Genomic DNA, 17,024 nt, shown 5'->3' on the forward strand with positions numbered 1-17,024 from the left:
TCTGGTCAAAGCTCGTTCCACATCTCTTCTCTGGGATGCAGCTTTCTCCCTCAGCACTTGGTAATCAGAAACTGGCTCTCTGATTGTCTAACAATGGAGAAAAATGTACTTAAATATACACATTCTCATCTTCTCCCTGCTAATGCTCTGAACAAATGACATGTCTGAGCTCGATTTGGTTGCCTGGAATTCTTTTACTCTACACAACCATCTGACCTCATCAAACACCTGAAAAAAATTGCTTGAAAATCACACTTGCTAAAAAATAGATACACTTGCAAAAACTGATGAAGGGATTTGTTCTAATAGTGCTAATCTGCAATTTCTCAAAACTTAAATGGGGGTTAAACTGAATTGTTATTCTAAATTATTTAGAAGACCAGCCTATATTCTGATGAATGGTCATCAACCTGAAGCATTGGACCGGATTTTATTGTCAAAATAACAGTAGAAAAATATGACTCATTTTTATTTATGTGCAAATTACTTTCCTCTTGTGTAATTAACAGTGGTATACAACAGGCAACAGTTGAAGCAAATAGCACAAAAGTGTTTAAGGGAAAGCTAAATAATTCATGAGTGAGAAAAGAATGATGTGCTGATGGAGGTTGGATGAAAAAGAGAGAGAGAAGTGCACATGATGGGACTTATCACTAATTTCTGTATGTAAAACCAATATAAATGCAACAGCAATTTCTGCAAAGGAACAGATGCAGGATAAATGCAAATATTCTAGTGGCTGATGTTCACTTTGCATCACTCCATCATTAGCTCCATCCACCACTTGGAAAGTTTGCAGGCTGCCGAACTCCCCTCAAACTTTGAAACTGTCCCATTCAAAAACAAAAAGCACATATTCAAGGGTCCTCCTCTCCCCCTCACATGAGTATTTTCTTCCACTGAAGCAGTAGAACCTTGTCAGCCTGCAATAGGCAATTAGTCTGTTAAATTGATTATACACAGATTGCCTTCTACATGCTAGAATGAAGAGAAAGCTCTAAAGGTTTGTGCTACTTGTACACAAGTGCTCCCAAGGAGTAAAAAAGGAACGCCATCCACTACGTGGCTGACCTCGCTCTGGCACCAAATATACATCACTTCCACCTATCTTAACTATTTCCTTAATGACAGAGTAACATAATAATAATATGGCCCTAGTCTTGAAATCCCTCAGCCTAGGGAAAAGCACCTGCCATTCACTTTATCTATACCTTACATGTTTTTATAAACCTCTATATGGTCACCTCTCAATTTCCTACGCGCTAGTGAAAAAAACAGTCCTAGCCTACACAGCGTCTCCTTATAACTCTTGCCCTCCATTCCTGGCAACATCCTGGTAAATCTCTTTTGAGCTCTCTCCAGCATAATAATATCCTTCACAAATCCCAGTTTTCTTTCCCTTTCTTTGACACTGAATTCACCCACTCTAATTCACAATTCCTCTGAGTCCTCCGAGTCCTTGCACTGTTGCTTCTCGATCCTTCAATTTGACCAGGTAAAGAGTTAATAGTTGCTTGCTTGTTCACTCAGGTCCAAGATGCCCTGTACCACTTGCTGCACCACTATCTGCTCACACCTTTGTCATGCAATAAAACAAAAGGGGTAAACAGCAGCAGCTGCCCTGCTACTACAAAATGTGGTTCAGTAATGTGTTTTCTCTAGATGTTGCAACTTAATCTGAGTATTTTTTTCTTGGCTTTTTATTTCAAATTTGGGGAATACTCACAATTTTGCTTTGTTTTAACTAAATCACAAACTCTGCTCTCATTACATTAAAATTTGTTACTTATTTCATACATAACGGGATTCCAAAGATTTACAATGCCATTTTTTAGATCATTTTACTGCTGCACTCTCAATGCTTCCTCTCCAAACTACGGCTTCTTCTACAAAGTGGGCCTAGCATTAACACAGTGGCACAAGCATACATCTTTAGCATCCATAGACCAAGCCATAAATTTCAGAATTTCAAATCAACTCTCAACTTTGTGATTGGTTACATTGCTTCCTAAACTCTGTTAAGAATGTGAGGTAGGACACAAACATATAGCTTTGCACTTACAGGTGTCTTTATATAGGTGTGAGGATCAGGGAACTCTGGAAAATGCGCTGGGATGTACGAGGGATGCGTTCTCTTCTGTCCTGTAGAAAGTGCTCTGGGGGGTGCTGGGGTATTCGTAACAGGAGCTTAAAAGAGAAAAGAAAATTTTAAATTGATCACTACCTCAGCAGGGGGGCAGAAGTTAGACAATTGCAACTGGCTTTAGCATTCTTGAAGTTCTGCTCTGTCCCACACCATTCAAAAAGCATGTCTGGTATTTTAACAGATTTCACACTGGAGAGTGATAATACAAACTATTAAGTTAAGGAAAATCTGCAGTCAAAGGGCAGTAGTATATCACAAACTACTGTGCATGTATAGACATTGGTTGAGGAATGGATCAGCATAAATATCATATAGTCAAATATCCACTTGTGATCACAATACACGCAAATGAAGATGGATCACCTAACTGATTCACTAGAGGGGTGTTATCAGACGTGATAACACAACCAATATTTAGGATAGAGGGGCAAAGAACGTCAGTGCATAAATTTGTAAGGGAAAAGTTGCATGGTCAATGGTTGCCCTTAGCTGGTAATGTAATTAGATTTGCCAAGAAGCTTATCAGTGCGAAACAAATCAAGCTGGGTGTGGTTTTCTTTTCTGCATTTTACTTAAAAACTGTGAACAGCATCAATGTCTGCAGAAATGTTCTGTAACAATAGCCAATCTAATGCATACATGCTAACTAAAGATCAGTCCACCTTCAGCTTCGGAACAGTCCACCAAATTGGTGAGGGCTGTTGGAGACATGAAGGTTATCAATTGTCAAAGCCTATCCACATTAACAATACTAAAAGCAAAATTAACAAACTAATGTAAAATTAGCTAGCCTAATAAATATTTTCACCAGGATCAATACATTTTAATTACACACTTCCAGGAAAAATGTATTGTGGAAATTATGCTTTTTGTACAATATTCTTAGTCCCTCAAATTGATTTCTTCACAAATGCCAGACTTTTTATTATTATTCTCTCACAGGGTGTAGGCATTACTGGCTAAGTCAGCATTATTCCTGATTCCTAACCATCTTCGAAAAGGTGAGCCATCTTCTTGAATCACTGCAATTCTGTGGTGTAAGAGCACCTATAGTGCCATTTGGAAGAGAGTTCCAGGATTTTGACCCAGAGACAACATCATAATTTGGAACTATGTCAGCAATTTATGTTGCTTGGAGGGGAACTTACATGTGGTAGCATTCCCATACACTCTTTGCCCTTGTGCTAGGTGGTAGAGGTCATGGGTTTGGAAAGTGCTTTGATGGTATCTTGGCAAGTTGCATGCAACTGACAGTGCTATGATTATCTTAAAATACTTTCTGGAAGTATAATCCAAGATTGTTGAGACAAGTTATAATGGGAATGCTGGGTGTACCAGCAAAGTGGATATAATGTAAATTAAGTTGCACTATAGAATAGTAAAACTCATCATGAGTTTAATGTTAGATTGGCAGATAGTATAACATCAGCCCTGAATCATTTGAAATGGTGAAAGAGTGGCATCCACTGTCGCTCTGACAGAGGTTGTAGTGATCCATTTGCTTGCAGAAGATACTGCAAATATGGATCAGGCATATAATCAGTAGGAAGGAATAGAAGTAAAGGTTGGAGAAGACCAGAACGCACCATAATTAACAAGCTGAATAAATCCTTGATACTTTTGATCCTAAGAAAGTCTAGAAAGGAGTGAAACCACACAAAAAAAAAGCAAAAAAAAAACCTAGTTTAAGGTTGGTGAGAGAGCATGCACAAAATAACTTGAGATAAAATGAAATGATTGTAAGTAATGAAAAAATTCAAAATAACAAAACCAACAAAAAAAATCTATTGTGGGTTATCTTTCTTGGCTCCTGCAGTCAACAATGCAGTTCCTAATGCAAGTTGAACTTACTGGGGTCAAAAATCTATTCAGTGACAAACACAGAGTTCCTAATGTGATGCAATGGGTCTCTTTCTCCCCTCTGAAAGGCAGATTTTTTTTTACACCATACCTTACCCTAGTGTTTAAATAAAACCCAGGTTCAGGCAGGTCACAATATTCCACAATTAACATTTGGTGAAAACATACTTACGAGCTGTAATAACCATTCTCTGTGATCGCTTGGCATAAGCCTGAATATTATCCACATTAAAACCTGAAGAATAGGAGTATAAGTATCAAAACAAAGTACAGATGGCCATACTCTCAGCAATTCCTCATTAACTCAAATCAGCTAACACATAACTACAATTCAACACTACTTAACAGTTTTGCTAAAAGACCACAAGATTCAGCAGCACAGTAAGTGAAACAGTCAAGCTATCACAGAAGAGATTCAGTACGGAATTGAGTTACAGGAATTTTCTAGAAGCAAGAGTACAAACCGTACTCTGCATCAGGTCAGAAAAATAACTGACCAAACTGGCTGACCAAAGCTAGGATTGCAATCTAGCACTAAACGGTAAAAAGTTTAAAAAATTTGCCCTGGGACATCGGTGACATGGGAAAGAGAGTTTTTAAATCACATATCCCTTAGTGCATCATGAATCACTCATGTCTATACAGGCCAACCCAAGTACAGATGCGCTGGAGTTGGGTTTTTGCAATTCAGCACATTTGCTAATTCAACTCATTTTCTGGGGATTGGGCATAAATGAGCAGACATACTGAATTCAATTTCACAATTGCTATGACTGAATTTGAACTAATTTCTTTTTGATTTCTAATCCAGTTCCATGACCATGAGGCTATAACAGATTTGGTTCTAGTCTTTGTACAATCCTTGAATACATTAGGACCAGTTTTAGAACGTTTTAGGTAGGAAGCAATTAAAGATTAGTGCAAAAAACTATTATTTGTTCATTTGTCTCATATTGTGTTGCATGTAGAAGTTTACCAGACCACAAAAAGCAATCCATTGAATGTGAAGTGTTGTGCAACATCCTGAAGAGGAAATAGGTTGCTACATAAATGCAGCTGTCAAAAGAGTAGTAATATAAATAATCAAAAATGGTAAGCACAATGATCATAAAATGATGCCAGTGGGAAGTTTCACTTTAGCAATCCAATTTTAAAAAAGTATGATTATCAAGCCACTAATGATGCAACATCAAAGTATATTCACTGCATCAAGCACATTTCTCTTACAAAACATTCAAGCTACTGCTGGCAAACTATTTTTGAAAAGAAAAATCTGCAAATTAGGTACTTCTCAACTTCTCACCCATCTGTTGTAACCTTGGGCTGTTGTGGTTTAAGATGTCACACAAAATATTCAGTAAATTTAACAAACTAGGTCAACATTTGAGCACAATATAGAACATACCCATTTCTGCCAAAGTAACCACAATATCTGACAAGGTTGGTTGAGTTCGTGCTGAATGTTCACAATATACTTTGGCACTTCGACCAATTTCAGATAGATCTAGGGGAGAAAAGAAGTTCCTATTTAAATAAAGTGGTGTGTGAGGATCAAGATACATGGCACATACTTCTCTATTCCTCTATTATGCAGTGCTTACTTAATAAAAATGTCCAACAAAACTGTTAAAATAGAAACGAACTTCATTTGCTCGCTATTATTCAGGTGCGTGATAACATTCTCCACAGTTTTGTCAACTTAACAATATAAACATTACTTTTGCAGTACCACTTTGCCATATTTCAGAAAAAAGGCAGAAACCTCACAAGATGCTCAGCAGACCAGGCAAATCTATTCAGAAAAGTCAAGATAAGCCACTATCTCAGTAGTGAAACCTTGCTCTGAACTCAAGTCATTTTCAAATTAAGATTCAGACACATCAGTGTGCCTTGGACAATAAAAGATGATTTAATATTGGAGGATTCATGCTGCTGTAAAGACTCTATTCACCTGAATCCAGCACGTGACTAGTCACCACTAGCCTATATCAGTATGGGTCGGGGTGGGGAGATGGATTGTATGATTGAATTATCCAAGCCCGGTCATCATACTTGTTTTGTGTTCACCACTCTACAAAGTTGCACAACCTACTAAATTCAGATCCGGCATTGTCGCAAAACAAACTCGGTCCACCCCATAGAGGAGACTGCAGATGTACATGAGACAAAGACACAAATATCTGATTTGGGTCACGAGATAACACAGATGCTACACACCCAGGTTAGGTCATTATAAAAGCAGATAAGAGTGCAAGTCATACCTCACAAACACATGACGCTAAGGCTGCCTACAGGTGTGACTGATGGTTTTCAAAGCAACTCTCAATTTGTACCAATCTACTTCAAAGTAAAGTAGAATCATAGAATTTGTTGGGTGGGGATGGTCAGAAACAGGGGAACAGTGCATAGGCAACTATGAGGACAAGTGAATAAAAACATTTAGAAAATAATTGTCAAGAGAAGTATTTTACACCAAATGAAAATGGTGGCTTTGGTTTAAATGATGCTAATTTTTTGCACTGAAATATGAAAAAGTGACCTTTGAAAGCTCAAAATACATGGCATCCCACAGGGGCAGATGGGTTTTCTACCACAATTTTTACCAAGTTGACAAGAAAATCGTAACAACTTATAACAAAGCTACAGCATAAACCTTGTGGTTTGTGATGCACTTGAGTTTCTGGTCTGGATTCTCTCAGCTGGGGCTAAAAAAGATCAAATGTTTTTCATATTAAAACAAAGCCTCAGTGATACTGTTAAAGGGATCCAAGCCAAATGGTGAAGTATGAAACAAGGCAATTCTTCTCCTTGATAGTAGTTTATTAACAGGATACAGTCTTAAGATCAAAAACAGAAGTTGCTGGTAAAGCTCAGCAGGTCTGGCAGCATCTGTGGAGAAAAAAAATCAGAGTTAATGGAAGGGTCACCGGACCCGAAACGTTAACTCGGATTTTTTCCTCCACAGATGCTGCCAGACCTGCTGAGCTTTTCCAGCAACTTCTGTTTTTGTTCCTGATTTACAGTATCCGCAGTTCTTTTGGTTTTTATGCGCTTTTAAGATCTCTGCCTCCTAACTACCACTCTGGTGTCCCAGCTGACTCTCAGGTGTGATTCCAGTCCTTCATCAAAAAAAGGTCCATCTTTAACAGCATGATCAAAAAACCATTAATAATTCTGTACTTTAAATTAACCTGTGCACTAATGGAACTATCTAACTCTTTTAAAACTGAACAATACTAAACAAAGCCAACTATTTTCTACTCACAGCTCTGCAGCATTTCAGTCAGAGTTTCAACAGCTGCCTTTTCTGCTGCATCAAAACCTGCTTCAGTTAGTAGGGAACTAACCACCACCTGCAGTGTCCGCCTTCGTGCCAGATAATAGTTATCTGAAGGGGACATTGATGCTTTGGAACTCGATGATTTCTAGTAAATAAAACCGACAAAGCTGAGTAGACAATACATAGGTACATTCCAAACACTGTTCAATAGGTACATTCCAGACATTGCAACACATTAAGGAGAGAGAAGTTATCTGGACACTTTGTTCCAAGAGTTGGTCACATCCTTTACAAGGTTTTCTGATTTGGTCAGTGGTCAGGCATAGGAGAATGTGACTACAAGTGAGGCAGAGAATGGGACCCAGTGATGGGCATGCACGAGATATAGCCTTTGCAATCGTCCAACTGGTTTTGAAGTTCTTTCAATTTATTTGGATGAGAACAGGAGCTGCAGGGTAGATAAGTGAACTGACTTGAAGTCATCTCAAACAGGGGAGAAAATAGGAATGCAATGATTTTAGAGACAGTACAGTCAAAAGGATAGGCAAAGCTCACTACATCGGAGAACAAATGTCCAGGCAGCTATAGTGCTTGCCCAAGGTCAAGGCTTGGTCATCTGCTCTGGAATGAAGAGGAACTGTAGTAGGAAGGGGAGGATCTAGATGTCATGATACAAGCAAATACCAATAATATCGCAAGTACTAGGAAAGAGGTTCTGCTTAGGGAGTGTGAATAGCTGGAGGCCAAATGAAAAGAGCTGACCCTCAAAAGATAATAATTGCTGAATTGTTGCCTGAGCCTCAAGCAAATTGACATATGCAAATAGGATAAGAGAAATAAGTATATGACACAAAGATAGATGTGGGAGAAGTGGGTTTCATTAATGGGGCATGGAAACAGCACTGCTGAAAGTGAGAAGTGTACACTTGCGACAGCCTACACTTGAACCATGCTGGCATGGCTCTGGAAAATAGAATACCCAGGGCAGTAGACAGGGCTTTAAACTAAATAAGGAGCAGAGGGGACCACGTGAGAGAACACATGGTAAGGATGATAACAAGTAATAAAGCAGAACAGCAATTTGGGTATTGATTACCAGAATGTGACAGGAAGGAACAGAATATATAAAGGTAAAAGTGTCCCAGCTGACAAGGTAAAACATGCATGCTGCATTTGTAACAATCAGGATGAATAGTTAGAACAGATACAGATAAATACATATGACCTAATAGGCATTACAAAGACATGATTCAAAGGTGAGCAAGGCTGGGACCTGAACATTGGACAGAGTTGAAGGGTATATCACAATGACAGAATGCTAAAAAAAGGTGGTAAAGTGGCTCTGTTAATTAAGGATGGCATTAGTTATGTAATGAAAGATGATTTTAACTTGAAAGAAACAGATGATCTGCAGCCTGGGATCTTAAAAGCTACCTTGATTAAAATATTCCAAAATTCCTTCAATTCTGGAAGAGTCCCAGCCAAATGGGACTCAGCAAAAACAGAAAACTACAGGAACCAAAACAAAGTTGCTCAAAGTTCTGAGGAAGGGTCACCAGACCCGAAACGTTAACTTTTTTTTCTTCACAGATGCTGCCCGACCAGCTGAGCTGTTCCAGCAACTTTGTTTTTGTTCCTGATTTACAAGCATCTGCAGTCCTTTTTGTTTTTATACCGGAAGCTACAGGCCAGTTAGCCAAACATCTATCATGGAGGATGTGCTAGAATCCATTATTAAGGTTACTGCAGGATACTCAGAACATCACAATGTCTTCAAAGAGCCATCATGGCTTTGCAAAAGAGAAATTGTGTTTCAACTAATGTACTAACGCTTTTTGACAAAGTAAAAGTCAGTGGATATAAGTGGTATACTTGGACTTCCTGAAGGCATTTGATAAGGTGCCACATCAGAAGCTGGTGCACAAGATTACAGTTGGTTTGGGGGATAACATGTTAGTTTGAATAAATAATTGATTATCTAACAGTAGATAATCTAACTGACAGCAGGGACAAATGAGTCCTTTTCTGGTTGGCAAACTGAAACTGTGCCAAAGGCATCAATGCTAAATCCTCAACTACTTACAACCAATACCAATGTTTTTGATGAAGGGTTTGAATGTATTGTAACTACATTTGTGGATAACGACAAGATAGGTAGTAAAGTAGATTGTCAAGAGGAGGGAGAGTCTGTCAGAGGACAGAGACAGAGATTGAGCAAGCAAACTTTTGGCAAAAGCAATAACATGCAGAAAGAATAACTTTTATTTTTGCAGGAAGAATAGAAAAACAGTAGTTTATTTTTTAAAATAGAGACAGAATGCAGAACTCTGACACAATGGATGAATCAAAGGTACAGCAAGAGATTAGGAAAACAAATGGAATATGATTTATTGCAAGGACAATATAAAAGTCAGGAAATCAGGGAGACACTAAAACTAGGGAACATATTTTAAGTTTTCCTTTTATAAAGAGATTAGATTAATCGGTTTCTCTCAAAGCGTGATTAGAATGTGACATTTTCTTCCCCAGAGGATAATGGAGGCTGCATCGATAAGTTTATTCAAGGCTGAGTCAGAATGATTATTGATAGAAGAGGGAGTCAAGGGTCATGAGGGGAAGACAGAAAATTGAAGCCCAGACAACAACCAGATCGATCATGATCCTATTGGATGGAGAGAACAAGCTTAAAGGGTCAAATGGCTTACTCTTGCTCCCAAGTACTAGTTTCCTAAATCCAAAATCCTCAAGCTAGAAGCAGGATTAAAACTTCAGTGGATAAAGGCAATAAATAAAAATCTCAGAAGGCAGTATGTACCAAAATATTTAGTTGCATGTAATTCCATTAATTCAAAATAAGCAACATTTAAAAAAATAAAGTCATTCTGCATTGAAACATGGAACCAGATTAAAAACCTCAACAGATTTCAAAAATAACATTTATTTCCATAATTGAATAGATTGTCAAGATCTACAAATTTGTCAGGCATGATTTCCCTTTATGAACCTATGCTGACCCTGCTTGATCATATTGTGTATTTCTAAGTGCTCTATGATTGCATCTTTTATAATAGTATCTTTAACATTTTCCCAATACCACATATTAAGCTAACTGACTTATAGTTCCTTGTTTTTGTCTCCTTCCCTTTTTAAATAACAGAATGAGCCAAGTGCCCTCTTTCTGCCTTTGTGATTCTAACTGTCTGTTATGTTAAAAAAATGTTGATAAACAACTTGTCAAGTTTGCAACTGGCAGTGTAAAATCTAACCATCGTACCCTTATTTTATTAAGTAGTATAATTGCGTTCATTGTCCAATTATAAATAACTAAAAGTGGGATGCATAACCTCTGAAATTCTGTTTTTAGTAAAATATTCTTTTTCACTCTTGTAAAGTGATTGCTGCGCGAACCACAATTCCTCAGAACAGGATGATCAGACTGATAGAGAACTTTGCACTAAGTATGAACTCAGTATGTTTCAAATACTGTTTACATTTGAATTGATATAAAACTGAATATGCAATTTACAGTTGAAAATGCAAAACATTTAGTTAAGATTCATTTATTTGGCCCACTTTGTTTCATCCTCAAGCATTGTTCCATACATCGGGGAAACCACGCGGAGGCTTGGGGACCGCTTTGCAGAACACCTACGCTCGGTTCACAATAAACAACTGCACCTCCCAGTCGCGAACCATTTCAACTCCCCCTCCCATTCCTCAGACGACATGTCCATCCTGGGCCTCCTGCAGTGCCACAACGATGCCACCCGAAGGTTGCAGGAACAGCAACTCATATTCCGCTTGGGAACCGTGCGGCCCAATGGTATCAATGTAGATTTCACAAGCTTCAAAATCTCCCCTCCCCCTACCGCATCCCAAAACCAGCCCAGCTCGTCCCCGCCTCCCTAACCTGTTCTTCCTCCCACCTATCCCCTCCTCCCACCTCATGCTGCACCCCCATTTCCTACCTACTAACCTCATCCCGTCCCCTTGACCTGTCTGTCCTCCCGGGACTGACCTATCTCCTCCCTACCTCCCCACCTATACTCACCTTTACTGGCTCCATCCCTGCCTCTTTGACCTCTCTGTTTCCTCTCCACCTATCTTCTCCTCTATCCATCTTCTATCCGCCTCCTCCTCTCTCCCTATTTATTTCAGAACCCCCTTCCCCTCTCCCATTTCTGATGAAGTCTAGGCCCGAAATGTCAGCCTTCCTGCTCCTATGATGCTGCTTGGCCTGCTGTGTTCATCCAGCTCTACACCTTGTTATCTCAGATTTTCCAGCATCTGCAGTTCCTACTATCTCTGAAGGCACAAGATATGTCTTTCCCACAGCAGCTTCAGCAGCCACTAGGTGGAGCCAAACCTGAGCATTTACTTTGCAAATAGGAAACTTCAATGTATAAATTATTAATTTTTGAGTGTACAGGTGGTCCCTGATTTATGAACGTCCATCTTAAGAATGTTTGTACTTATGAGCGAGATTCCATAATATTAAATTTAAGGATCCGACATGCAAACATTCACTTGTACTTACAAATAGATGTTTTATATTATATCGCATTGTGTTCTCACTTGCATACAAATCGACTCACGATCATACTCAGGAATGGAATCAATTCTTAAACCAAGGACTGCCTGTACAGACACTGTCATACATTCAAAGAAACTTCTGATCTGTCCACATTACCTGGGTAACATTTTCCACTGAGACTCTACACGTTGCGTCAGCTGACGTGTATGTATCTGAGACAGAAGCCGTAGTCATTTTCACAATCTAATGGTTGCCTGAAACAAAGGTATATTCATATTAACAATCAATAAACTGATATTTCAATCAACACCTGAACTTTCATTTTTACATATGCAATACATTAGTTTACATTGGCAAAAGCATGTTTGCATCTTGTAAAAGCAACGCCTAAAGGAACACATGAACATTATATATTGGTCTTTTCACTCAATGCAGCCAGCAGCAATACTTGGAAAGAAAGAAACTCTTACAAACAGGAGCTAAGTGGATCATTCACACCCACCCAAAATGAAAAACCAGAATGCATCTCAATGTCTTTGAACATTTAAATGGAGAAAGTCTGCAAGACACCACATATTTCAAAAATATAAACAAATCAATTAGTCACAAACTCAAGAAAAAGCAAAAGAAACCAGGAAAGAAAATTAATCCTCCCACAAAGCCACTAAAATACCAAATGGATTTCATATCTGCCTAGCAACAAGGTTCTTCCACCTTCTCTAGTCTTCAAAAAGAACTAAATATTGAAAAAATTGCTACCATCCATTATAAAAGCAACGAAGAAGCATGTACATTGTCATCAACCGGTGAGTGCGAAGTGCACTACCAGAAATGCTGCATACAAAATAAGAATTAAATTATTATGGGAATACATTAAGGTGTTCCAAGATCCTAATTCTACAATGTAGGCTTATTGTTAGCATTTAGCCCTCTTTGCGTTCAATAATTTGAAACAATTACCAGCTACCCATGAGAAGCATGATAGGTGGTCAAAGAAAACAAAAAGCATCTCTCTTAAAGCTCAGAACACTTATTTTACTATTTCATGGGAATATAGAGCCTGTGGTAAGGCCAGCATTTGTTTCCCATCCTGAATTGCCATCAGAATTTGTTACATGGTTGTTTGCTCAATCACAGGTGAGAGATTATTGTTCAAGCCTACCTTCAGTATATTATATAGAATGGCCCTTCAGTATAGCGAATTGAATTGATTCTCTCGGTACTTTTAATTACTAATTACACAACTTAATTACAGGGCTGACAAACAGGAGGCTGGAAGAACACAGGAAGCCAGGCAATATCTGGAGGGAAGAAGTCAACGTTTTGGGTATTACCCTTCTTCAGGGCTGGATGTGGGGTAGAGGGAGCTGCAGATAAAGAGAGGGGTGGCAGGGGAGGATAGCGGAATGGTGCCGATAGGTGGACACTTTTTTTCTCTTTTTATTTTGAGGCTGAATTACAGGGCCACTGTACTGGCATATACGAAAATTGTTACTTGCTTTGAGCAAGTTAACCTTGTAAAATCATTTTACAATACCAATGTTGAGGCAGTGAAAATATTGTCTAATTGAAGCCCACTGCACCTGAAAACCCAACCACATGCTCCATATATCCAGTGGATATGTCTGTGGCAAGGTACTAACGATCTGAAAAACCACATCCTTCCTGGATCCCACTTTGAGGCAGTGATGCAAGTACATAGTGCTAGCTGAGAGTCAAGTGCATCAGGTAAACCCTTCAAGTAGGTGATTTTCTTTCCAAGTACTTCCCCTCATCCATTATCATCCTCAATATCCAGAAATGCCGTATTCACTAGTCCAAACCGCTCATACTTCGCACCACAATTAAAGTTTCAAAAAATATTTTGTTACATCAGAAATGTATTGACTGTCACATTATCTACTGAATATGCTTTTTCATGTTCTTAACACAATATATTATTAGTTAATCTGCCATTTTCACCTTTCCTTAAAAAAAGCTACAGAAAAATAAGGAGTGAAACAGTAAACACAGAAGAAGTGAAACCATTCATTACTTCGCAGGATGGCTTCCATTACAACTCAATGGGGTCTAAGTTGCGTGGCAACATGTTATTTTACATGCAGGTAGTGTTCTGAAGCTACAGACTGTGATGGGTAGAGGCATCAATCTTCGTTCCATCTTACTGCTGCCCAGAAATCTCTTCCACTACTGTGTGGAACAAGATTTTGCAGTTTGGCTACATTATGAATGCACCTTCCTTGGCCATCAAATAGCTTCTGGCTCAGAGGCAGGTACACCACCCACTGCGTTACAAACCCTCCTTTTAAATAAGCAGACAGATCGAATTTACAGCCATTGATCACAAACCATTTCGCATTTACAATGTGGAGCAAGAAAAACTCTAATTCATACAATTTTAAAAGGCATTTATCTAACGTATACTCACTTTTAGTGCGTCAGACATTTAAACTGTAAATAATTGTGTCTGGAAGACTTTTTTTAAGCAAAATGTTTTGCTGCATTCAAAAAAGGCAGCCAACATCGACGAATAAATTAAATATAAAATTTACGAAGGAGATAATGAGTTCGTTAAGCTGTATGTAACTTTATAAAGCTGGGACATTTATTTCTGGTTCAGGCCTGTACACTCGAGAGACTCCTGGCCTGGACACCGACTTAAAGTAAATCAAGATTTGATTTCTTTGCTTTAGGAAAATAAAACCATCTGGTGCCTAAACGCAAGCAGACTTCACAATTACGATTGTTTTCAGTGCGGCCGGAGATTTCAGGTCCGAAAGATCGCACGCTATTGGGATGGAAAATGAAGCAGCTCGTCACCTCAGCTCAGCTCAGCTCCGCGGACCCGCTTCCGCTCCGTCTCCTCGCAGCCTGTACTGCCCCCTGCGCTGGCTGAGCGGGAACTGCAGGCTGGTCCTCCCATCCTCACACATCGCTCACGTCAGTGCCCCAGTGCCTTAAAATAAAACCCACATCCTTATACCTAAATGTATCCTGCGCCGAACGTCTCCCAGCCGTATGGAATGCTTTTGAAATGTAGTTCCTACCGTAATTTTTTTATTCTCTCTCTCAGAGGGCGGTGACTGTGTGACATTCTTCGCCACAGAGGGCCGTCAATTATATTCAAGGAGATAGATTTCTTATCATTAACGGCATCAAGGGTTATGGTCACAAGGCAGGAAAATTGAGTTGAGGATCATCAGATTAGCCATGATTTGTTTGAATGGCAGAATATATGCAATGGGCCAAATGGCCTTCCTCTGCTCGTAAGTCTCATGGGGAATAAAGGACACCAGTCAATTTGAGTGGGCAGGCACAGGGATCAGCTCAACATTTAACCAGAAAGATAACACCTTCCAACAGTTCTTACTGTAGTGGCTGGAATGAGGTCAGCCAGGTGGGCGTTATAGAATAAGAGTTCCCTGACCGGTCTGTTAACCTGGTCCGACCTGAGGGCCCTGGCTGACAGATATAAACAGGAGTGTCAGCGGTTCTGTTCACCCTAGGAGCCAGCTCTGAGCTAGCTGGGTCAGTGTTATGTACTATGCATGTGTAAATAAAGGCTGACTTGGTGACAGGATACCAGCCTTTGTGGAGTTACTTCACATACCACCTCAGGAGTGGCAATTTTTATTTTGACACTTGAGTCCTAGATGAAGACTTAAACCCAGACACTTTTGACTTAGAGTCAAGAGTGCTTCCAACAGTGCCACAGGTGACAGTTGCATTTACATTGCCACACTGCATACATCAAGAACATATCAGAACTGACAACGAGACTCCTAAGACCACTAGGAATCATGGTGGCCCACAAGCTCACAGCCACTCTACGACAAACACTCACAAGGATTAAAGACCCCATTCCCATGACATGCAGAACCCACGTGGTTTACAAAATACCATGCAACGACTGCCACAACATTACATCAGACAGACAGGAAGGAAACTAGCCACCAGGATACATGAACATCAATTAGCAACAAAATGGCACAATGAACTCTCCTTAATATCGGCACATTCACACAATGAAGGCCATCAGTTTAACTGGGACAAGGTAATCATAGAAGCCCAAGCCAAACATAGACATGCACGGGAATTCCTAGAGGAATGGGTCTCCACCCGTAATGCAATCAACAAACACATAGAATTGGACCCCATATACAAACACATACAGATCAAAACCAGTAATGACACTACTCACCATAACAGACCAAACAGTATAAATTCCAAGCAGAGTAGAATACCTTTGCTTCATCGGAGGGTCCACTGACAATGTCACCTAGCATGTTGATTAAACGTCTGAATGAAAACAAGCCAGCTCGGCAAGCAAATCAACAACCTCACCCACAACCTGAGCTTTGCCAAAACTTTGATTTACAAAGCTCTTCCCAGATAATGAACTCTTCTTGAAGTGCAGTCACTGTTGTAATGCAGGAAATTTGAAGAGCAGACAGGATCTCAGTTTAAGATCTCATCTGGAAGATGACATTGCACTGCACTCTCTCAGTACTACACTGAAGTGTCACCCTAGATTTTTGTGTTTAAACTCTGGAATAGGTGTTTAACCCACAGTCTTTTGATGCAGAGTTGCTACTAATTGGGTCACAGTTGACAATCAAAATGCATTAATATGGAAAGTGATGACTGGCTTCAGTTTGTGTTCTAAGTTTGTCTCCCATGGTTAGTAAGAACCTGTTTTTCTGTGTTAGCTTTGTTTGTAATAAAAAAGGTATTAGCAGCACATTGTCCAAAAAAAACTGATGCACTGCATGAAGAGAGTGGAATAGCATAATCAGTAGGTCAGTATGTCAGTGTGGTTAGTTTCATTTAGTATTACAAACTATCATTTTTTTCAACTTTAATTGCAGTAAGAAGTTGTATGAACTTTGTTTATACACAGTCAATAATGGACAGAGTTTGAACGGGTGAATTGCCTCATTGTATTTAGAGAATGATAATGAATTTCATTGCTGTAACGTGTTTTCAGAAATCTGGTGACCATGAAAGGCACTATTGAAATGCAAGACTTTTACTTGTTTTTGTCATGGTTGTTGTGATGTAGGAAACACAGCAGCTAATTTATGTGAAGCAAGCTCCCACAAACAACAAAGTAATAATGATCTGATAATCAGTATCTTGTGGAAATTGGGGGAGAAATGTTTTTGGGCCATAGAATTCTACACTAGGGAAAGAGGCCAGATGGC

The 17,024-nt window shown here is 39.3% G+C and overlaps 1 protein-coding gene across 1 annotated transcript; it reads right to left on the bottom strand.

The window, feature by feature from the left end:
* Positions 1 to 3: 3 nt before the first annotated feature.
* taf8 (TAF8 RNA polymerase II, TATA box binding protein (TBP)-associated factor) lies at positions 4 to 14,748 on the bottom strand (the record flags this gene model as incomplete). Its single annotated transcript, XM_048611819.1, has 7 exons — positions 14,641 to 14,748; positions 11,977 to 12,074; positions 7,272 to 7,431; positions 5,412 to 5,510; positions 4,179 to 4,241; positions 2,063 to 2,187; positions 4 to 87 (listed from the first exon to the last, which is right to left on the bottom strand). Coding segments are annotated over exons 2-7 (609 nt in total), but the record flags the coding sequence as incomplete, so codon positions are not given.
* Positions 14,749 to 17,024: the final 2,276 nt, after the last annotated feature.

The sequence above is a fragment of the Rhincodon typus genome, chromosome 25, assembly GCF_021869965.1.
Source record: "Rhincodon typus isolate 14 chromosome 25, sRhiTyp1.1, whole genome shotgun sequence".
Lineage (NCBI taxonomy): Eukaryota > Metazoa > Chordata > Chondrichthyes > Orectolobiformes > Rhincodontidae > Rhincodon > Rhincodon typus.